At 49.6% G+C, this 22,456-nt stretch overlaps 1 protein-coding gene and 1 long non-coding RNA gene across 4 annotated transcripts; both read left to right on the top strand.

Annotated features, from left to right (window-relative positions):
• Window positions 1–809: 809 nt before the first annotated feature.
• LOC309879098 lies at window positions 810–4,282 on the top strand. Of its 3 annotated transcripts, XR_014317667.1 has the most exons (4): window positions 865–914; window positions 2,701–2,910; window positions 3,106–3,285; window positions 4,197–4,282. It is a non-coding gene; the product is annotated as an uncharacterized lncRNA (long non-coding RNA). The 3 variants fall into 3 exon arrangements; XR_014317666.1 differs by lacking the exon at window positions 2,701–2,910 and having other exon boundaries at window positions 810–914; XR_014317668.1 differs by lacking the exon at window positions 865–914 and having other exon boundaries at window positions 2,500–2,910.
• Window positions 4,283–5,883: 1,601 nt separating this feature from the next.
• LOC309879285 (synaptotagmin-6-like) lies at window positions 5,884–13,303 on the top strand (the record flags this gene model as incomplete). Its single annotated transcript, XM_082762824.1, has 4 exons — window positions 5,884–6,261; window positions 8,204–8,323; window positions 9,505–9,610; window positions 10,883–13,303. The coding sequence occupies 4 exons, from the start codon at window positions 5,884–5,886 to the stop codon at window positions 11,182–11,184; spliced, it is 906 nt and encodes a 301-aa protein (XP_082618950.1). The 3' UTR covers window positions 11,185–13,303.
• Window positions 13,304–22,456: the final 9,153 nt, after the last annotated feature.

The raw sequence follows: 22,456 nt of genomic DNA, 5'->3' as shown, positions 1-22,456 counted from the left end.
GGATTTGGGTGACTGGATGGACAGAGCAGAGTTCCTGACTGGAAAGACCAAACAAGACTGATCCAAGTCCTCAAATCCAGATGGGACAAGGAATGAGAACCAGGTGAGGGAGGAAGGAAAGCCCTGGAGGATGCTGTTCTACCTCTTTCCTCATCTCCCTCCTCAATTCTTGGCCCTCTAATTGCCACATGGCACCACCCTCTTAATTCTGAAGGAGAAAACCCTTCCTACCTTTCAGGTGTCTATGGATCTAGCTCTGGTAGTGTGTGCAAAGACTTCCCATCCAGCTGCCTCCTGGTATCCAGCTGCAACAGCCCCAACATCCACAGGACAGACCTGGGAAAAAAAAAAAATATATATATATCCTATTGCTTTGGGTAAAAGAAGAAGAGTTAAAAAACAACTGCACAGCAAAAACAAACGAAGAGCATGTATTCTTATTCTACTCACCTATCCCATGTTTTCTGGAGGCTTGCACTCACATGTGACTAGACCAGCATTTGCCATGGTTTCGTGATTTTGCCAAGAGCAGCGGAGGGTTACAAATGCTCCTCTCCCAGAACCCAGAAGCCCAGCCTCTCCCCTTCATGCCCTGCTTAGGACCTGCTGGGAGCTGCAGGGTTGCTCAGCATGGAGCACCTCTCGCGGTGACCCTCACAGCCAGATTTGCCAAGTGGGCACCCAGAACCCCATCCCTCTGCAGCTCTTGTGGAGTTAACTGAGCGGCAGCCCTGCCATCGCATTGTTCCACATGTACGCCCTGTTCCGAACCCGCTTCGTCAATATTGGCTCGCGTCTTGCTGAGCAGGGTGGGACCTTGTTTTTCTAGAATAACAAACCGATCTCGCTGTGTGCTGGCGGTGTGCAGGCTCTCAGAGGGCTCCCAGAGACCCGCTTTTAAGCCATTTCTGAAGGTATGATTTTTGTTTAAGTCGCCCAGTGTTGAGTTAGGCACCTGGGAGGAGCTGGGGGTGGGATGTTTGTGTGGGGAGCACCTGGCCTGCTGGAGGCTGCCATCCACATGACAAGGAACGAGTGACAGCCAGATTTAGATGATGGGGACATTGGACAGGGAGATGGACGTGCCATGCCAGGCCTGTCCTGCCCCATCTGTGCGATGGCAGAGCGGCCGTGCACATTTTTGGGGTTGGGCTAACTCACCCAGCAGTGCTGGGGCAGCTCACAGCAGACCTTGAAAGGTGAAGCTGATTTGGAGCAAGTCCCAGGAGTGCCAGGCTGAGTGTGATGGTTCAGGAGCCATTCAGCCTCGCTGCTTTTACTTAAATAGCTGCTTTCCTGCCACGTAATACAGATGCACATTCTTAAAAATAAGAAACCTCTCAGGAAAATGACAGCCAGCCACAAGCTTTAAGGTCTCTGGGTCTGCAGTGCAGAATCAGGACTAATTGATATATGCAATTGTTTGCCTGTTAAACTACAGGTTCTTTTAATTTCGTGCTATGCTCTTCCTGAGGGTTATACTGTAGGTGAATTCCTCTGGATGCCATAGAACTGCCCTTCAGCCTGCTGTGATTCTTTGAGCATTTTTATGGCACAACTACTTATTGCAGGTTAGGAGTGAGTTAAATTTCTCAGCCAGTTTTAAAGGCTCCCCTTAGTCCATTTTTTTTTTTTTTTTCAGGGAAGTGTTTATTTAGACTGAGATTTAGCTCTCACCCACACAAGGATGTCTCTGCCAGTCACTTCCCGTTCATTTCTACTGCTTCATCTCCAGTGGAGGTGGATGGGGTACGTTACACAGAGCATATACCCCAGCAGCTGCACGTGGCCCTGCAACAAACGTACGGATAATACAGTCAGTCATGAGAAATCATAGAAGAAAATAGCTGGTACGAACAGCAACACCTTCTGAGGTGAAGAAATAACACACATTTAGGGATTCTGTGCAGAAAGCTTCACTAAACTGATTCCTGCTTTCAAGCTTGCTTTGGGCTGTGTAAACCAGCAGTAATTTCTTGGAACAGACCTCATCTGAAGCTGGGCTCTGTTTCTTGGCTGCTCTTGTTTGCTAGAGTTAGGTGAAATGTTTGCTCCCTGCAAAGATTAGTGTTCTAATCTCATCTTAAGTAATCATGAAGAAAAAAAAAAAAAAAAAAAAAAAAAACAAAGAAAAAAAGAAAAAAAAAAAACACCACCAAGTGCTATTCCTAACCAGAGCTCTATTGTGAATGTGTGTAAAGGCCTAGGGGGAGGGAGCACTCATCCCTGCTCCTCTCCAGATGGATTCAACCTTCTCCTGAGAAGGGAGATAATGCTCTTAAAGGATATTTACCCTAAGAGGACTGGAAGAATCCCTTCCTCCAGTCCTCATTGTGGTTACTTAGGCTAAGCAGGATGAAAGGCTATGGTGAGCCATAGCCTAATGGACCACTGCCATCTTTTCTCTTGGAGCAAAGGAACAGAGATGGAAGTCCAAACTAAGCGGTTTGGGTTGGAAGGGACCTCAAAGATCATCTAATTTCAACCCCCACCACACCAGGCTGCCCAACCTGACCTTGAACACCTCCAAGGATGGGGCAGCCACAGCTTCTCCGGGCAACCTGTGTCAGTCCCTCACCACCCTCTGAGTAAAGAATCTATTCCTTATATCTAATCTAAACCTACTTTCTTTCAGTCTGAAGCCATTTCCCCGCGTCCTATCACTCCACTCCCTGATAAAGTGTCTCTCTCCAACTGTAGGAGGCAGCAGCGGTATGTGGAGGGCAAGGAAGCAGGCTGAAAAGAAGCTTGCAGGGAAATCACAGGTGTGGCGCATTTCCAGCAGTCTTTCATCTTGGAAGACCGTAAGCTGCTTTGTCAATTGCTCTGGCCAAAAGCAGTGAAATCCAGCAGAAGCCTGCCTGTGTGGCAACGATGAGAACAGATCCGTGATGATGCAGCACTGATCCAGTGAGCACAAACACACATAAATAATATTGCATGCCCAGCAACATGACTAGTTCTGTGCGTGTGGGCCTAAGCTGCAGTTTATGTATGACTTGAATACAGACCTTTTCCTTCCCAGCCTGCATCCTGCTTGAGTCATACAACACGGAGAGGCAGTGCTAGCAATGCTAACCCCTTTCTTCCTTCTCTCTCTCTCAGAGGAACAAGGCATGACAGAGGACAGCTCCATCTCGCTTACCTTGCACAGCTTACAGCTACCCTTTTCCAATACCTGGAAGTATGGGATCTTGGCAATAGCCATCCTTTTGCTCCTGGTGGCCCTGACCATCTTAGCTTGCCAGGTGTGTCAGCTCCGGAAACGCCACAGGGCTAGAAAAGGTAAGTATTGGGCAACAGTGCTCAGCAGCCACCAGGGGCCTGTTTCTGCTACCTTTTCCTCTCAAAAAGCAACTTCCATCCTGGACCAGATGCAGGAGCTGAGCATTGCTTCACTAACAGTTATGTCCTCAGTTTTTATGCTTCCAGCTGCAAGCATTTCTGTCACAGTCACTGTGCCACACACCATGCCCACAGTGCCCTGACATGAGGCAGGTGAAGGACCAGGTTCCACTTGCTGACATGATATGGAGCTGGGGCAGGCCACCTCTCCTGGCTGTCACCTGTAAGGAGACAAATGAGGCACACATTTCAGGACCCCACAAGCATGCCTTGCACATACAGTTGTAGTAGCCTTGCTTTGCCAGAAAACCAGCTGCTTCTTCACCAGGCCAGAAATGTATGCATGGCTTCTCCTGTCCCTTCAAGCCCATCTGTTATCGCAGGCCCCAGGTGATGCCAGGCTCACCAGCTCTTCCTTGCTCTCATTCCAGCTCTCCTTGGCCTCCTGTCTCCCAGCCTCAGCAATCCCTCTCTGCTTGGATGGCTTTTACAAAAGAAAAATGATGAAAAATCCAATCCTTCCCTTCCTTTCCCAGCTGCATGGTGTCATAAGCCATGCTACTGAATGTGACTCACCCCACTTCTCTTGTCTGGGAGCATCAGGCCAAGTGCCATCTGAGCACAGCTTGCTCGACAGCTCCAAGCTGCATTTTTATTGTAAACGTATTGCAAGGCTGTCCCCAAAAGTCTAAAATATAGGGCATTCACACCAGGAGGTTGGTGTGAAAGTCTTCTCTAAAGACTTTCAGAAATCCCAAATAAAAATCCAATACTCAGACTTTCAGCCTCCAAACATCATCATCTCCATCCAAACTGGACGTGACTCACTTGGCTTTTCTTTATTCCCACAGAGAAGAAATACCACAGTGAAGACAGGGTGAGGATAAAGGCAGAGAACGGCTTTTGGGGGAAGAAGATGCCACCTCTCCTGCTTGACACCTCTAAGCCGAGCAATGTGGATTTCAAGGCAAGTACACTGATGCTAGGGCAAGGTCGAGAGCCATCCCTGTTTGCAGAAACCCCACAAGAGGTGGGCTGACTGACAGCCTCTCAACTCTGCTAGAAAACAAGATGCAAAACCCTGTGGCAAGAAAACTTATAAAGAGAGACTGTCTCCAGCTGAAAGGAATGGAGGAAGAAAAATACCGCTCTTTCACTTAAGTAACAACCTTCATGTGGGGTGCCAGGGCCAGACCTGTCTGAGGGCCACAAGCCCACTAGTCCCTGTTTCCCAGGCATGACCAGACAGTCCCAGAGAGACACAGGAGGAAAGGGGGGGAGCAAAAGAAGAAAAACACTGACACACAGTGACCCCAGTGCAGTGGTTTTATGGGTACTGCAGTCTGCCCACAGCCCCAGTGCACTCAGGCCATGTGTGTCATCATCCCTCAGCCTCTCAGTGGGTACTGGGAATGCCCTGGGTGAGTCTGGGTGACAAGTTCAGATTTAGACATCTCCTAAGTAGGGCTGCTAGGAGATGCTCCAGCTCTGCAGGCTGCAACCAGGTGTTGAGGTGTGCAGCAGGGACCTTTGCAGCTAATTCAGGTGTTTTTGGGGCAGTTGTAGAGCCCATGGAGTCTGTTGTTGAGGGAAGTGAAGAAACCCGCCGTGCCATTTCTGGGGAAACTGGTGGAAAACCTCACTTGATCACAAGTTTCACTTCTCCTTGCTTCTCTTTCATCCAGAATTTATCTGGTTTTCTTAAAGAAGCAATCTGTGGGCCTTTCCCATCCCCTCTCCCTCCCCCACAACCCGCTTTCTTCCCCACTTCCAGCCTGTGCCTCTGTTACCGGAGGGATGTGGTTTCCAATAAAACGAATTCCTCAAGTTCCTGCTGACCTCCCTGCAGCTGGCCAGGCCTCGCTGCAGAGCAGGAAGCAGAGCAGCAGTGAGGCAGGCGCAGACGGCTCTGCAGCGGGCAGAGAGCCTGCTCAGCAACAGCCCCAAAATACCACCAGCAGCTGCTGAGTACAAAATGGCTATCGCAGGGCTGCAGCTGCTGGGCTCTCACTGGAGAAAAAAAGCAAGGCAAGAAGGGAAAAATGCTTAAAGAGTGGCCATCCTGCACGGCCAGGTGGCTGTGCTGATGCCCATGCTCTCGCCGGTACAGTGTGGCTGTTGGGCTCCACCGTGCAGGGTGCTCAGCGTCACGTCCACAGCACTCATTTTCAGAGAAAATGAAAGCAAAGAACACTTTGAAGCTTCTGGGGATGCCCTGGAGAGGCCCCTGTGGCACAGAGCCCAGCAGAGGATGTTTGCAGAGCAGTACCTGGGGGTGGTGGGAGCTTGAATGCAGGTCCCGAGGGCAGCAAAGCTTCTTCGACCTCTTTCTTCCCGTGGTCTGAACCAGCCCGTGAGGCTGTGCTATGCCAGGGAGCTGGCCTGTCAGGCGCTGGCATGACAGCACGAGCAAAAGCACTAGGTATCAACACACCTTCTGTGTCTACCATTGTAGGAAAAAAGAGGAAAATTCAACACCACCACACTTTAAAAGACCCATCTCTCTCTCTCTCTTCCTCTCATCCTTGTTTTCCTTAGATGACGGAGTTACGAGCAGAGCCGGGCGAGCCACATTCCTGCCCCTCCTGCAGCACCACTGAAGACCCGAGCAGTGACGGGGGACCCCTGCCCAGCTCCCGGGGCAAACTGAAGTTCTCTCTCCTCTACCGCAGAGAGCAATGTGAGCTGCTCGTGAGCAGCCTGGAGGCATGGGGGCTGCCAGGCCGCGGGCACACCGGCTCTGCTGTCCGGGTCCGACTGCTGCAGGAGGTCCCATCCCGCATCCCCGGGCTCCAGTGCGTGGTCCAGGAGTGGAGAAGCCGGGTGGTGAAGAGCTGCAGCAGGCCAGCCTTCAGGGACCATTTTGTCTGCTCCCTGCGGGATGCCGAGGTGGAGAAGAGCACTCTGAAGTTGGAGGTGGGCTGGGTTGCGAGCTCTGGTAGCAGGCATAGAGGCCTTGACCTCAAGCCTCTTGAGGTGTCTCCATCTCTTACCCCTCTGAAGAACGAAAAAAGGGGTTGGTAACTCTCCAGGCTCATTTACCAGCTCCTCTTGGATGACAGCCAGCTGAGATGTTGGCTCTTTAGTGACAGAAATAGGGCCACGGTCACCAATGCCATGTGGCACTGACAGACAGAAGGGTCAGAAAGCCTGGAGATCCTAAACACTTTGGCTTTCAAAGGGGTGCCCAACTGGTTTCGTGGGCATTTTAAGGCTGTAGGGATGGTTTTATTTCCCTGAAATCTGTATTTGCTTGTGTTCTCTTGTCCTTTGTCACAGCCATCCCCTGGTCTGCATGGTCCTGCAGTAGGGTATGGCATAGAGGCTGGGGCCTGGGGGAAATGCATGGTTGCCCCCTGAGCTGAGGGATATCCCACAGTGCTGGCAGGGCAGAGGTAGCTGATGGGGATAACTTGGTGAGCAGATGCAGCCTGAAACCTCTTCTACCTAATTCTTCCTTACCATGGTTTGATAGCTTCAGACTTACCTCACTTAGAGCCAGTTCAGGTCTGCCCCTATAACACTGCAGTGTACCCATGAATGCCCAGGGATTTAAAATGTGCCTTGGCAACAGATAGCTGTGAGACACCCTATACACTGGGGTGTATTTGAAATGCATGCTGAGGGGACAGCAGCAAAGGCATCACCAGTGAAATCCACAGCAGACAGGACATTTCCTTGCCAGTCCCACTGTTCTGCCCACAAGCCAGCAGTCAGACATGAACCAGCAGTCAGCTGGGGCAGGAAGATGAAGTCTTTGTGCTTTCTTCCTTTTTCCACTTTATACCACGGAGCAATTTCTGTTTCAGAAGGCATCAGTGGGCTAGACAGACTGCTGGTCTGAATGTGAATGGTGATCCCCACGTGTTGCTGCAGATCTCATGTTCCCTGACTAATGTCCAGACTCACATTACTTCAAAGCCCCTCTGATTTGGCCATTACATTTTCCTGTCTCGGTTTTGTTTACTCCTCGTTCAGTTTTTGAGTGCCCCTTTCACAAGCAAAAGCACTTGGCGGGTTTATCAAAGGAAACCACCGCAGCAAAGCAACAGCTCGACATGGCTGCAGCGGAAGGGCAGGAGCACACTACAAAGGGGAGAGCTGGGCTGTGCAGGCAGAGCAAGAGGTGGAAGGAGAGACGGAGGTGGAGCTGCAAGAGACCTCAGGGGAGCAAGACTGCTAGCTGCTGAAGTGGTTTCACGCTGCTCCCTTCCAGACCCTGGCAGATCTGTGCACTGACATTGAACTATAGGCTCCTAATGTGACAAAGCGACAGCAGTAAATCTGTTCCCCATCAGGCAGCAGTTTTAAGTGATTTCATTTGAAAACTAAAACACGCCTGCAAAAAACATGTGCGCAGAGCCATGGCCACACACTGTGACCGTGCTCCCGAGAGGGAAGCAAGCAGCAAGGCCTGGGAGCTCAGAGCAGAGCAGGGAAACGGCTGCATGCCGGAGAGCAAACTGCTGGGGAAACAGCTGCAGAGGGCAGGCACAAATCAGGACTGAAGCCACGTGTGAGCACATGCAGAAAAGGCCCCGAGCTGGCCCCGAGCAAATGTGGGCAGCTGTCAGAAGACACTTTCTTGTGCAAGGGGATTCCAGCAACCACCCGGCCAGCTGGGAGGGAGCAAACCTTGCACAGAGCAAGGGCAGGATTCAGCAAGGCCAGAGGGGCCAGGCTGTTAGCAGAGGTGGAAGCACTCCTTTGAGTGATGCTACTACATCTGAATTTTGCTTCTTGCCATGGGCATCCTTTGCTATCAGGACAGCCTGGCTCCCAAAAGCCTGGTGCAAGGTTTGCTCCCTCCCGTCCCACACCTCACCCGATGGACATGCCTTTTTCCTCTTTCCCACAGGTTCAACGGTTTGACAAATACTCCAGAAACGCTGCGCTGGGGGAAGTCAGGGTTGCCCTGAGGGAGCTGAAGGCTTCCCGAAGCCTGGCTGTGTGTGCAGAGTTGCAGAAGACCACAAAGGTAATTAATGACTAACACATGGCCTTACCCAGTGTGCCCACACACTGCCAGGGAGCTGCATGTCAGTACAGCCACCCCTTAGTTTTATTAGTGGAAAAGCCCAGCCCTGCATCCCTGGGATCCGTCTGTGGGATGCAGGTGGTAACAGACCCCTTCTGCTCCCAGCACTCTGCTCAGGTAGGCTCTGCAGGAAGGCTGGGTGCGTGGAGTTTCAAATTGCCTCTTAAAGGTGAGATCTCCAGGGAAGGATCGAGGCGTATTGATGACCAGGCTTATGTTGCAGCACCTTTTCCCTCCTCTACCCACAGAGACAAGAGTTCACAGCGCATTTGGTTTGTTTAGAGACTGATGGTCCAAAAGGAAAACACGTGATGTGTTCCGGTAAAGAATTAATAATGGTTTTTAAATGATAGCTGTGCGTTTTAAATGGTTGCTAACAACAGCAGGGCATAATGTAACAGAGAAAAAGTGGCATCCCAAGTCCAGCAACCGGAACAATTAACTGTAAGAAACATTGATTTGTTGCTGGTACATGGGAACTTGTTGCAAAATGTGAGCAACATGAATTTAGTTGCAGTCCTGCTTCTCATAGCACCCCAAAATGTCACAGTCTGCAGCCTCTAGCATTTCCTGTAGCCCTCTGGAAAAAAACACTGTGGTACCATAAGAATTAGTATTTTAGTACCATGAAATCAGCACAAATTAGTCCGTACGGTAGTACCTCATCTCTCACCACCCCTAGGAACAAGAGAGAGCTGAAAGCCTCTTTCGTGTAGCCCAGAGCAGCTTGTTTAACTCTGCTAAGTGATGGTTCAGGTACTGGTGCTCTGTGGTGACAAACCAGTCTGTGTTTGGTGAGCCTGAAACTCAGAACTGCACCCAGGTAATACAGATGAAGGAGAACAGGGGCCCTTTTGTTCCTCATCAGGAGAAAGAGAAACTGCTACACCGAATGAATAAAGAACCAATGCTGGCAATTGCTGAAAGTTAAAAAACTAAAAGTCAGTCACAATAAAAATGCTGAAAATCAAGGTACGGCCAGAATGCTGCAGTGGTCCTGCAGGCTTGGTTGATGGGCCACTAAGAGCACCCTGGTGAGCTGCAGAAAGGTTGGCGTGTGGTCCCGGTGGCAGCAGATTGTTGCACTGGCTGCTCACTGCATGCCCTTGTGCCCTCCACAGGACATCGTGGGAGAAGTGCTCGTGTCGCTGAAGTGCCTTCCCATCTCTCAGAGGATAGAGGTCGGGCTGCTCAAGGCGAAGACGACTCCCCCTCGCAGCACTGCAGGTAAGAGTAAGGGTTTTATATCCCCTGTTGGCTGGGCTTGTCGCTCCTCTCTGTTCTGCTGCCTGCTACCTTTATCTCACCCACTCAGAGGAGCGTGGGGGTGTCGGAGAAGCAGGTCCCTTTCATGCCCATCACACCCCAGCCTTGGCAGAAAAGCGCTGCTGAATCAGTCCCCAAGGCCCGTCACACTAATGAAACACCCAGCTACTTCTTTCAGGCAGCGCCTTTCCTCCTCTTCCCTCCATCACAAGACTTGAATTCCCTTTCTCTGCTCTGCAGAGACCCCAAAAGCTGGATTTCATTACAGTCCTGTTGCCCTCAGTATGGAGCAACAATTTGCTTTTCCTCTTGAGGATGCCCTAGGGTGAAGAAAGTGCAGAGGTACTACGGTGCTCCTCGGGGTTGTAACCAGAGCACCGCTATCATCCTTCAATGTCCACCAACGAGATGACACCTGAGATCAGCCTTAGAGATGCTCTGCATTGTAGATAAGCTGTAAACAGCTCCTTGCCCTGAAAAGGCTGAGGTAGAGCCACCTTTTTTTCCTATAACCCAACATTTGATGCAGGCAACCAGCCCGACTCAGCCACACTTCACATTTTGCACCCTTGTCTTATGTGGATTTCTCTCCTGCACCAAGCAACAAGTTGGAGGACGAATGGAAAGCCACTTTCCCTCTGCAGCTCTCAGCACATGAACAGCATGAAGGCAGGCAGCTCTTCCCCTTCCCTCACTTTGTGTCCTGCTCTCCCTCTTTGCTGTATTCCCAAGATCCTCAGTCTTTGGGACTGAGAGAAGCACAGCAGACTTTGATATCCCCAGGCTGCTGTCTCCTGGGCTGAACTCTTCCCATGGCCTTACGTGCTCAGATCTCTTATCTGAACCTCTAAAGCCACACTTTTCCATTTCGCTAATTAAATACAGCTAAAGCAATGGCAAAGGCTCCTGTCTGCTGTTTCATTCTGAGCCTTGCTGCAGGTGTTGGGTTTAGCATAAGCATTAGTAGGACTAACAGAAGTAAACTTTCCTCCATCGTCCTGTTCCTACTAACTTCAGAGCTTGTTACACAACTGCAGAGCTATTTGGAGGTTGTCCCTGTCAATTGTGCTTTGCCTTTTGCAGGATCACATAGGTCTTACTAGCTACTTACCTAGTAAGATGCAATTGCCTTGGCCAAGTAGTCTGATTTCCAGCATTGCTGAAGCCAACCGAGACAGACAGATGCTGCAATGCTCCCAGGCACCTCTCTTTCCCTTTCTCTTTCCCTCCCAGACGTATATGCGAGGATCGATGTTTCCTGCAGGCACCACAGACAAAAGCACCAGAAGTCCAGGCCGCGGGCCCACACACCGCTCATCATTTTCAACGAAACTTTTCTGTTCCACATGCCTGAGCCTCCAGTGTGGGACTGCACCGTGCTTGTCTCCATTTACCAAGTGGGCTCTGACCCCAGGCACCTCATCGGACAGGCCACGGTGGAGAAGAGCAGAGCGAGGGAAGCGTCCGACCACTGGGACCTCGTGAAGAAGTCCATCCAGCAGCCCGTAGCTCAGTGGCACCCTCTCCTCGTTTAGAGGAGCACCGGTTCCTCATGCTGAAGCTGGCCAAGTTGTCTTTCACGAAGACAAAAGAGCAACGCTCATGGCGGGCATAGCTAAAAGATGGGTCAGAGCCTGGAACTGTTGATAAGGCAGAAATAATGATCTCTTCCGTGTTTGGCTCCCTCCCACTCCGTGCTGCTTCTCCTGGCAGGGAGAAGGTTCTTCTTCTCTGCTGGTCCCGTATCATATTTAATATAGCAGCAGGGTTTTAGCACCGCCTTGGGCTGGAGGTTTGCCCCTATGGAAGGAAATAACGCCTGCCCTGAGGTGCTCACTGCTTTGGGTGGACAAGAGGAAAAAGGGGATGGGGAGGAGGAGTCACAGCTTAACATTTCACCTGTCTCCCTGTCCTGGTCTGATAAGAGAACCATTTGGCATTTCCTACACTTCTAGCATGTCCTTCTGACTGATTTCCCAGGCTTTCAGGGTGGCACATTCCCTCACGTGGATGGCAGCAGCCATCCTCCCTGCCTGCCTGTGGACAGGTGTGGGGTGGAACTCCAACTTTCCCTTTTTTACATTTTTTTCTTAGTGACAGTCCTCAAAAATCCTACCTCTGCTCCAGTCACAAGACACGTAAGATGTCACCTTATGAGAAAGCTGTTAAATGTGTTTCTGCACACAGCGTGACCAAAAAAAAATATGGTAATTTAGGTCACAACAACTTACGTGGTGTGGGAAGCAAGTGAAATGAGGCCAGCAAAGAAGAGAGAGGAGGATGCGCTGGTGCTGATGTCCTGCAGCCACCAAGCCTTGCACAGCTCCCCTCTTGTGTTTGTTTGCCTCGAAAGGTTGCAGCACAGACCTTTAGTTGCGCTGCTCTTGCAAGCAATTACTGAATGCACGTGGCCAGCAGGTCTGAAAGGCCCAAGCAGCTACAAATTTAGGAAGAAAAAGGTGGATTATAAATAAAGAGATACTATTTCTATATGAATATACACATTATACAAAGACATACAGGCATGGATACAGGTGAGCAAATAACTCTGCAAATCCTACCAGGAAAACATCACCAGAGCAAAGCACTGTCAAACAGCAGGGCCATATCGTTCACTTACTTTCCCCATCTCAAGGCCAACCTGCAACAAATAAATCAGCCTCTAGCTCACAGGTGAACACGCCGCTCAGGAGACTGTCAGTGCAATGAGTCAGTGTGTTTATACTGTTAAACTATTAAGATAATTTTAATCCTTGAACTGTCAAAGCTTCTATAATTAGCCTCCAGCAACTTCAGATTTGGAGCTATTAAAATGAATTGGAGATTTATTTCTGTGCAATTGCTCATCCTGGCTGTTGGCAATTTGGCTGGTTTGGGTGTGCCTGTGCTAGCAGGACTCTGAGCACGAACCACAGGCTTGAGTCCTTGCACAGCTTCTCCAGCCTACCCACGGCAATTACAGACAGCAGCGTTCTTGGTGTCGGAGCAGAATTCCCTGCTGAATTGAAAGGAGAAGTGTTCGTCACCCACAAGTTCCTGAGGAAGGATGGTCCCACAAAACACGCAGTTACAGAGAACATCCCAAAAGCAGCACTGACACAGACAATAGCAGCACGAAGCGCCAGGGATTTCATGTGCTTGAATGTCATCTGAATTCAGAGAGAGATCTTAATTACCTGGAAATACTTTTTTTTTTTTTTTTTTTTTTTTTTCCAGTCTTTTTGCTTCCTTGGTAGGAAATTTCTCTCTGACAGAGTAAATACTACAATATGTGCAAGTAGCTGTGTGTGTGACTGTCATTGCCCTGCACCCCAAGTAGTTACCGCGTCTGAGCACGGCTTCAGACAACGTCATGCTGATGCTTCCCTAAGTCTCACCAAGCCCCAGGCAGCCAGTGGGACATGCAGTGTCCTCACACCCCCTGTGCCTATGGGGAGCAGTGGCCCAACAGCCTGTACAAGCTCCCGGGGACCTTAGCTGTATTTAAAAAATGAGCTATTGGGCAAGACACCTCGCAGAAATGAGCAATGGCTCCCAGGCGGGCAGGATGCTCACAGGCTGCAGGGCTGGGAGCGCTGGCAGGGCATGTCCTGCCTGGCAGAGCATCGTGTGGGGAGCTGACACAGAGCTGCGGAGGCGGCCGGGCACAATAAATACCTCGGGAGGGAAGGCCAAGGACACCTGCGCCTGCTTACCGGAGTTTGAGGGAAAATAATCGAGAGTACAACATCTGCTGTTTCCTCTCTGCTGCTCTTGGGGCATCGTTACCAGGGTGACAAAGAATTAAGTGTTCCCGTTGCCAAAGCAGTGGGAAGTGCCTGTGCTGGCCGCTGCCTGTCCTGTTCCCTTGGTCGCATGGTCCTTGGGGACAGCAGCCCCCTGCACCTTTGGGGTTTGTCCCCCCGGGCACCATGCACAGCCCCATGAGCTCTCCCTGGCACGTGTTTGAGATGCAGCAGCTGGGGAGGGAGCATCTTTCTCCTTGAGAGAGTGCTGTGCCCCTGTGCCCAAGGTGGGGCCGCTGAGAACTAAAAATAATATCAGCTGCTCATGGATTTGCCCACGGAGAACAGCCACCAGCCAGGCAAAGTCATTCTGGGGGTTGGAAGTCCTGCACTTTGGTGCAGGGGCTAACAGCAATGCATTTGGTCCACCTTGCTCCAGCACTGCGCACAGAACAAGCACCAACCTTCACTCAGGGGTCTGAGCACCCACCAGCATTAAACTGGGCACCTCCACAAGCCCTTTAGTTCTGTGTGGCACCGGGTGCCTGGGCTGCCGAGCCCCTCTGGGATCTGGCTTTTGCTTGGGGTGCTTGCTCGGGTCTCAGGCTCGCTTCGGGTTCTTCCCTTCCCCACTGACGCAGGGGAAAGCCATCCCCCCGTGCCTCTGGCACCCCTCCAGCCGTGCTGTGCCAGGCTTTCTGGCTCTGTGCTCCCTGCATGGAGCATGGAGAGTTCAAGCAACAAACACAGAGCATCCTCCGGCTGGGGAGCAGCGGAACCGGGGCGGAATTCCTGAATTCAGCAAACATGATCCGCATCTGGCTGCTGTCATGACGGGGATGTGGCAGGAAAAGCAACACTGCAAACAAGGTGCATGCGTGGGGGCTGAGGCAGGCAGAGGAAGAGGTGTAAGCAAAAGGAGGAAATGCTACACGGGGCCAAATGAGACTCTAGGGAGAGGCTCCTTCAGGTACAAGTGATTCAGCCAAATGCAGCCTTAAATTTGTTCTTTGATGAGAGGCAAAGACTTTGCTTCTCAGCCCACAGCCCTAGGAGAAACTCTGAGCCTTGGAAATGAACCCTCCTGCTGCTCTCTCCTGCAGCCAGTCCTGCTCCTACAGGGATGGTCTTGCAACCCAAACACAATTTTCTTTAACTCTTTTCAGAGCAAAAAATAAAATTTGGGCAGCCAAACCTTGTAATTCTATTTGAAGCACCCAGCACAGAGACAAAAGGTGTCTGAAGGCTTAGCGATGTCTTTTTAACACTTGAGGTAATTCCTAGTGCATAAAGGGGGGACACTTATCCCCTGGGGATGATAAGCCCAGCTTCAGAGCACAGCACCGGCCAGGGACAGCCTCTCTCAGAGGAGTGCCGTGGTCCCCGGACAATCGCAGCACTATGAGTCAAAAATAGCAGCTCCGTCCTTGCCATGGCAACCCTGCAGACACTGAATTCAGCAGATTTTGTGAATGGAATGACAACCGAGTTTCTCACTCAGGGGACAGGTCTCCGTGGGGCACCTTGCACTTTTTCTGTACACACTGCTGGACACAGGGACCCTGCTGGATTCATTTCTTCCCCCAGCAGCTCAGCAAACCAAATGCATTTTGAATTTCTCTTATTCCAGCCCCAAAGAAGTCTGCAAATCCATCCACAAGCCTTATCTCCGAGGGCAGCAATCTGACTTTTCTTTTTTTTCTTTTTTCTTTTTTTAGCTCAGCAAGACTGACAGCTGGAAAAATATATTTAAGCCAGCATTAACAGGTATCGATAAGGAGAGTCCTGGAAAGGATCCAGCTGGTGTGGGCTGCAGCATGCCCCGTGTGTACACAAGGTTCCTGCTACACCAGCAGCTACGGGGTGGTGGCCAGGACGGGGACGTAAAGCAGAGATAGGTGGCCACATGGGTGGGGGAGCTGCTGAAGCAAGATGTTGATGGCTTAGGGAAAGTTAGGATTATGAACCGGCCAAGGAGAGCCCAACAAGTTTTCTGTCTGCCCTAATACTTGTGTGGGGTGCAGCAATTTTGCGTTTGCATTGCCTTAGTACATTACAGCAGCCACCCAGGGCCTGGGCAGCTGAAAGCCATCAAGGAGACAGAGCAATGTTATTGCTTCTGGATTTCCCCTTCTGACAAACCCTCCCCTGGAAACCCCCTCTGGGAAAAGGAGGCTTCTTTCCACCCCTGGTTTGAGAATGGTGCTTCAAGATCAGCCCTAATGTCACCCTCTAACGTCACAAAGCCTGCCAGTGGAACCCAGCTCCCTTTGCAATATTTCATAAAAATTAGGTCTTTTCTCCTACCACCACAGCTCCATTTTTAAAACAAGGACAAATGCTTATCCATCCGCCTCCCCCCCCCCCCCCCAGTAAGCAGGCACGAAATGGGACAACGTGCTCCCCAGGTGACATCATGGAAACAGAGCTCTGGATATCGTTTTCCTGAAGCACTTGGATAATGGAGAAATATTTCACGGGCCCTCCTATGCCTAAGGAGTTTCTAAAACGCAAATTGAAATAAAACCCGGCTGACCAGATGCCAGATTCAGACTATCCAGTAGCCTGCACATGTCCTCGCAGATTGTGAAACCCCCTTTTGTAAAATAGGTTCTGCTCTGCAGAAACACCCGGTGCTTGCCATGGCCCAGCTGGAAGTCGCTGCTCAGGGGCTGAGCGTGTTACGTCTGCCCAAGACCCCTCTCTGAGGCTCAGCTCAGCCTTGTCTGCAACACGTTTCCCCCGCTGCTCCGGGGACTGGTGATGGGGATTCTGCTTAAACTTGTTCCCAGAGAAAATGCAAGCCTCAGCGGCGCCCACGTCTCGCTGCCAGCTGTGTAAAGATCTTTGCTTGCAGTAACGTTTTTAGAAATATACATGCACCTCTGCTGCCCCAGACTGCTTGCTACCCAGGTCAGGTAATTGTTGCACTTTGTTTACTTAAGATTAGGCTCTTTCATCTGGGTATCCAGATAGGGAAAGGTTACCTTTTTTCTTTCCTTTCCTTTTATTTTTATTTCTTTCTAATTTTTTTCCTTTTATTTTTTCTCTTCTGTTCTTTTATGTATTTATGTATTTATTTATTTATTTTTTAGGCTTCCTGCACAGGTGCTGGTGTTTTGAAGACAGCTCTGGTGCCTCTGACCAGTCTGGTTCCCTCCAGAGCCCTGCACAGCACAAACCTGTTCCTCACGCGGCCGTTTCCCCAAGGTCTACAAAAGATGGTGGGATTTTGAGAAAACGCCCTCAGCAAGCAGTCTGCAGGCGCCTTGTTCTCACCCATGGGAAGAGAACTGATCCCTTCCCTAAATGAGAGAGAGACAGACTTGTAGATTTGGGTCAAAACCCACATTAAACGTGTGCCCACAGGCGTCTTCCAGAGAGTGTCCTTGACATCTGGTTTTAAACATATGTTAGCAAGCAACCCCATGCCTCCAAGCAAAGTCACGGTTCCCAGAAGAACGTCTTAATCATTAACCACAAAATACGTTATTTCCCTGCAATTTAGAAAGCACAGCTTGAGATTGAGATAACAGCAAAGGCCACCAGCACAGGCACACGGGCCCAGTAGCGCCCGAGGAGTGGGGAGAGGTTGCAGAGGGCCTGGATTTGGGCCAGAAGTGGGACATGTGAGGTTCCCTGGAAACCCCCAGCAGCACGGCAGGTGCTGGAGCCCTGGCACAGGCTGCTCAGAGGGGGCTCCTCCTTGGGGATCTCCAAAAGCCACCAGGACGTGGGCCTGGGCACCCTGCTCTGGGTGGGCCCAGAGCTCCCTTCCCACCGCAGTCATGCCGTGGTTGTGTCTGCAGTGAGTCCAGGATGGGACTCTGACTGTACACATCCCCTATGGACTTGTTTTGGTCTCTACTACCTGAAAAACAATAAAGGTTTCTCACACAAACGCCTCTTGCTAGTCCGAATGTTTTAACCAAAAGCATCCAGACATTGCCAGGCAGGTCTCTGGTTCAGGGAGGCCTTCAGACCTGCCTGTGCTCACTATGTGATGGTTTTACACACAGGAGGAAGGGTTCAAGTCAGCAAAAGGTACCACAAAACGAAGCATTTAAAACGAGCAACTGCTACCCACAAAGTTGTTAATCAAGATGTCCTCAAGCTAGTTTGTTTCTTTTTCTGTATATTCACGTGTTCAGATGGCCTCCTGCAAGTACAGACTGGATACTTTTTGTTAAACAAATGGACCCAAAACTCTCCTGTGGCCCTGGAAGGCAGAGCTCTGCTTGAGTTTCTTCAGGCTGAAGACAAAGGAGCCAGTGAGGGCTGCAAACAGAGGTCGTGCTGTTGGTTTTCCTCACAAGGGCACCGACCTGGGGGCAGATCCTCTCCTGTGGTTGGCCCAGTATCTTTATCAGCTGCCCCACAACCAGCCTGCCCTGCAGCCGGTCACTCACTGCACACACAGAATTTGCTTTCAAGTACTGAAGCCGAAACCAAGATGCTCCAAAGGATGGGCAGGGCCCAAATCACACAGACCTGGAGATCCCTGGGTCTCCAGCAGCAGGCGAGGAAATCTGGCACCGAAGCAAAGCAAAGCCAAGCCCTCTGCCTTCTCCCCTCTGTTTGCAGAGCTCATGCCGTCCTTTGCCTGCATCTTAATGCAGATTTCAGATAACTTTCTGCTGGAAATCTGAGGCAGGGAGGAACGGCAGCCCAGTAACTAGTCAGCGCCTGCTGTCTTCATGGCAACCCTGCCGTAATAAACCACTAAACCAGCAGCCGTGAGCCGTGTCCAAACCCAAACCCATATGGCACAAGCCCACAGCCACTCTTGCTTCACATGAACACACATAATGACAATCTAAGCCCTCTGTTTTTAACATTTTACCTTTTTCCATCTAAGTGGGTGGCAGCAAGACACATCTGTAGTACGTCTCTTTGCCCCACAAAAGACCTTTTTTTAAATTTAGTGCTTTTCCAAAGCTAAAGGATCAGATATGAGAAGGGCTATCACAAGGTAATTAAATCTGAAGAGGAAAAAAGAGCAAAGTAAACACTTGTAAAAGTAAGTAGTTGCAACATGAAGCCATAAAGCACATGGAAAATATGGCTACAGCGAGCAAAAGGGCAGAGATCAGCATACATTCTCTGGCTCTGTAATAGAGGGAGGTGAAGGTTAAGCCAAGGAAAGCTGTTGTTTTAGCTGGGGCATGAGGAGAGAACACTGCTGAAAGCCCTCCTCTTCTGAGTGACATCCTCTTCTTCTGCACTGGGGTTAGAAATTCGGCACAAAGGGCAAACGGCCTTCATGCGAGCTGCCCCCAGTTCTTTAGGGAGGACACAGCAAGAGCCACTAAAATCCCTTCCAGTGACCCCAAAGAAGCTGGAACTGCAGGCAGAGGTTAAGCCCAAAGCTCCCCTGAGGAAGGAGTGGGCTAAGCAGAGCCAGGATGGGCAAAGCTCTGTTGCAATTTCTGGGACAAAAGGTGTAAATAAGCTTGTCGACCCCCTGACCTCCAGCTACCACAAGGGGACAAACCAAGCAGTAACACTTAGCTCCACTAGATCCTGAGTCTGGCTCCCTCAGGACCAGATCTGGTGAGCACCAGTTAAAGCTATTAAAATTATTTCTTTCTTCATCATACACTGGAAGGGTATCAAGCTGCACAGGGTGGTTGCTCTCCAGGCTACGGTGACTCACTGGAGATGGGTTCTGAAAGCTTCCTACACTTCCTGCCCTCTGTCTCTGTAACTTCACACATGTATCTGGAGCCCAGCACATCACCACGTGTATTTCTGAGAAGTTGGCAAGCTTGTACTCGCAGAGCATTCAGCTTTTCCAGAGACAAAATATTAGCTGCTTTCCAAAATAAAGCTGTTTGATGTGTATTTATGCCCATGTTACCAGGTTTATGCTGTTCTGCCACTGAAAGAATCTATAATGCACAAGTACACTGGAGTTAAAGTTACTTTTAGAGCAAAATATGCAGTGTGAACAGAAAGTGATTACTGCATGTATTTGGTCAAATCCACACCAAGATTTCTGCAAACCTCCAGCAGCTAGTGAAAGCGAGAAGCCCGGTTTGTGTGTCAAAAGTCAGTGAGGATCTGGTGTGCCCATCCGCGGGGCATTCTTGTCTGGAGGATCTTTGCTTCAGATCCCCACTCCCGCCTCCTGGGCTCCTTTAAAACCACCCCATGTTGTCACCAGCCTTTGCACAGTGCAAAGCTGGAGGCACGCAATTAGGAGCATCGTTCTCACCCTTCCAAGAAGGAAATCCTGTTTTCTAGCACTTTCATAAAGGAAAAGGCTGAGGCATCCCAAGACAAAGACCGGCACTTGTTAAGAAGAGTTTTGGGACACCTGGGAGGCCACAAAGCAGCCAGGCAAAGGCAGAAGCACGAGCCAGTGGTGGGGGACCCTGCTCCCTGGAAGCTCCACGCTGCAGGACACGCTTTGCCCACCCAGGTGGGGAGCCAAGAGGTATTGGAAAGGCACAGCATGGCATTCCCCTGCCACCCCCACAGGTATGCACCAGCCACGGAGGAGGTTTAGGGTCAAACCAGTGACTTATGCCACCAGGGCATTTGTGCAAATGCTATTTACAGTGTCTCCAGTTTCGCCCTTTTCTCCATTCCCTTCCTCTTTTTGGGGTTATATTTACTTTTTTGGGAAGTGAGAACGCAAATTTTGACACAAACAACGGTTTCATATCTAACCTCATTGGACCACGTGTCCACAGTGACTGCTGCTTGGGTATGACAACTCGTTTTTCTTTTTTTGACTTTTTGATGAAATTGAATGGTAGAAATTACCATAACCATGTGATCTACATGCTCCTCAGGAAATAAACTTGTACATTTATAGGTGTACAAAATCCTACTAATATAAATAATTTATAAAAGCCTGCATATTTATAAATAAGTGTAGGGAAAGGGAAGGGAAGGAAAGGAAAGGGAAGGAAAGGGAAGGAAATTAAGATGTAATGGAAATTATTCATTTTACTTTCAGTTGCTTACACTTTCAAACTGGAATGAAAAACATCTCAAAGTGAATTTCAAAAACCTTGAGTTTTGGGTCTTCACCCAAAACATAATTTAATGCAAATAAATGATTTATTTTATTTCTGAAGAGAAACCAGTATTTTTCCAAATTACTCTACCAAAGGATTTATGAAATAACCATTTTCCTTTACAGCTGTACCCTTCTAATTAGACTTTCTTTATAAGGTGACTTTTTAAACCCTTCAAAACTGAGACATTACACACAATCCTCTATAATCTCTTCCTGGGGAAATTATTGTATTATTTAATACTCTTTGTCTCGGGTAATTACAGCAGGCTTCCTTCCGCCTTTCTATTTGTTGTTCTCTTTATTTACATCTGCAATAGGCTTATATGGCCATGGTCTATACTGACTTCCAGTTCTCACAGTTCAGCGTGGTGCAGTGAGATGTAGCTATTTAAATAAAAAGAACACGGGCAAAGAGGGATTTTGTGGCATGGAAAATTTGGGTTGCAATGCCCTTTCCTTTGGTGTAGACAAGACAAATCTTGCATGGTCGTTTCCTGACAAGCTGCAGGAGGATGTGCAATGGCAGGGGGAAAAACCCAAATGCAGAGGAAAGTCTGAGAGTTTCCAGATGGCAAACACCAGAGCAGAGTTCAGCAAATTTTTGAGATTATTGCAGGCGGAGCAATGACCTCAAAATGTTTGATTCTCTGCCCAATTGGAGGTTAAGCGTGCTACTTGAAGGTAGGAGATGCCCTCTCCAAGCAAGGGCACAGGCAATTGGTAACGTTTTGACCCTTTACAAGGCTCTGGTCTCTTCTAGGCTTGGTGGGAACAGGCAGTTTCTCATGGATGCCATCACAGGCTGCCAGAACTCCCAAGCTCTGCTGGTCACCATTTAAAATCTGCTACGGTGCCACCTTAGACAACAATTGCCAAATCTGACTTTATAGCACCTTGAAAGCTGTAGGTTTCTGATATTAGGAAAGATGGCTGATTCCTGGGTCATATTTTACTTTTATAATAAGGGAATAACAAATAAAAATAGCATTCTTTCTGGTGTGGCAGCAGAAACAGCATTTGCAAGGCTTTCTGAGCCAGCAGAGTGGGCTGGACCTTAACTGCTGCGTGCTATTTATTCCCGGCTCTGCCACAGACCGTCTGTGACCTGTAACAAATCACACCACCTCTGCTTACCCTTCTGCCTTTTCTAGCACCATTCCTCAGATGAGCACTTCAGTCCCATGCCGGGCTGAGGCTCAAACCAATTCTCTGTCAAGAAGCTTTCTCCTAAGGCAGCGCTGATGCGAGTCAGACCGGGCTGCATTCAGAGTCCATTGGCTGACCCCTGCTTAATGAGAACAGCAGATACAAATCATATGCGTCTGTTTGCACATTATAACACAATCACACTTAACCCCGAGTCAGTAGGAGCTCTGCATACTTTGAAAATGAAAGCCATAAACAGTGAATTTCACATCAGGAAAAAACAAATGGACTGTTTGCCAGTGATCAGCTTTGTTGCCTGGGTACCAAGTACAGTAGCTCCTTTTTGCTCCCTGCCAAGGCCCTGTAAGTGCATGCTGTATTTTATTTCAGTCCAGAACCATTAGGGCTATTTATTCATCTCCGGTGAAAGCTCCATTTGCTGTTTCACGTTGACATAGGCAGGCAGGCATCAGAGATGATCCTGCCTGCATGCAGAGGGAGCCTAGCCAAAGCTGCCTCAAAGATCTTTCAGGGAGGATTTGAATTGTTAAAAGCCTTATTCTTTGTAAGACACAGCAAACTGGGCTTCTCCCCCCTACCTGCTTTTTTTGCAAGTCCCAGAAACAATACAGGGCTGTGCTGCACTGCCTGGCAGCTGCTGTCAGCTCCCAGCACCAGCTGTATCTCGCTGCTATAGCTGAATTGTGGTGGAGAAACAGCAGCAGGTCAGTTGCATTCCACCTGCCGGACTTGTGATTTTACCCTTCCTAAGAAGCTGTGATGATTTACCATGGACATGGTCTGCAGAGAAAGAAAGCTTGTACCTTGAGGCATCAGCAGATCCAGTCACTGTGATTTAACACAGCATCGCTGCTTAACACAAGAGAAAGTACAATCCTTACTGAG

This window comes from Aythya marila, assembly GCF_965140915.1.
Source record: "Aythya marila genome assembly, chromosome: 5".
Classification (NCBI taxonomy): Eukaryota; Metazoa; Chordata; class Aves; order Anseriformes; family Anatidae; genus Aythya; species Aythya marila.
Note: the sequence above shows the minus strand (reverse complement) of the source record. Positions and strands in the feature narration are given on the sequence as shown.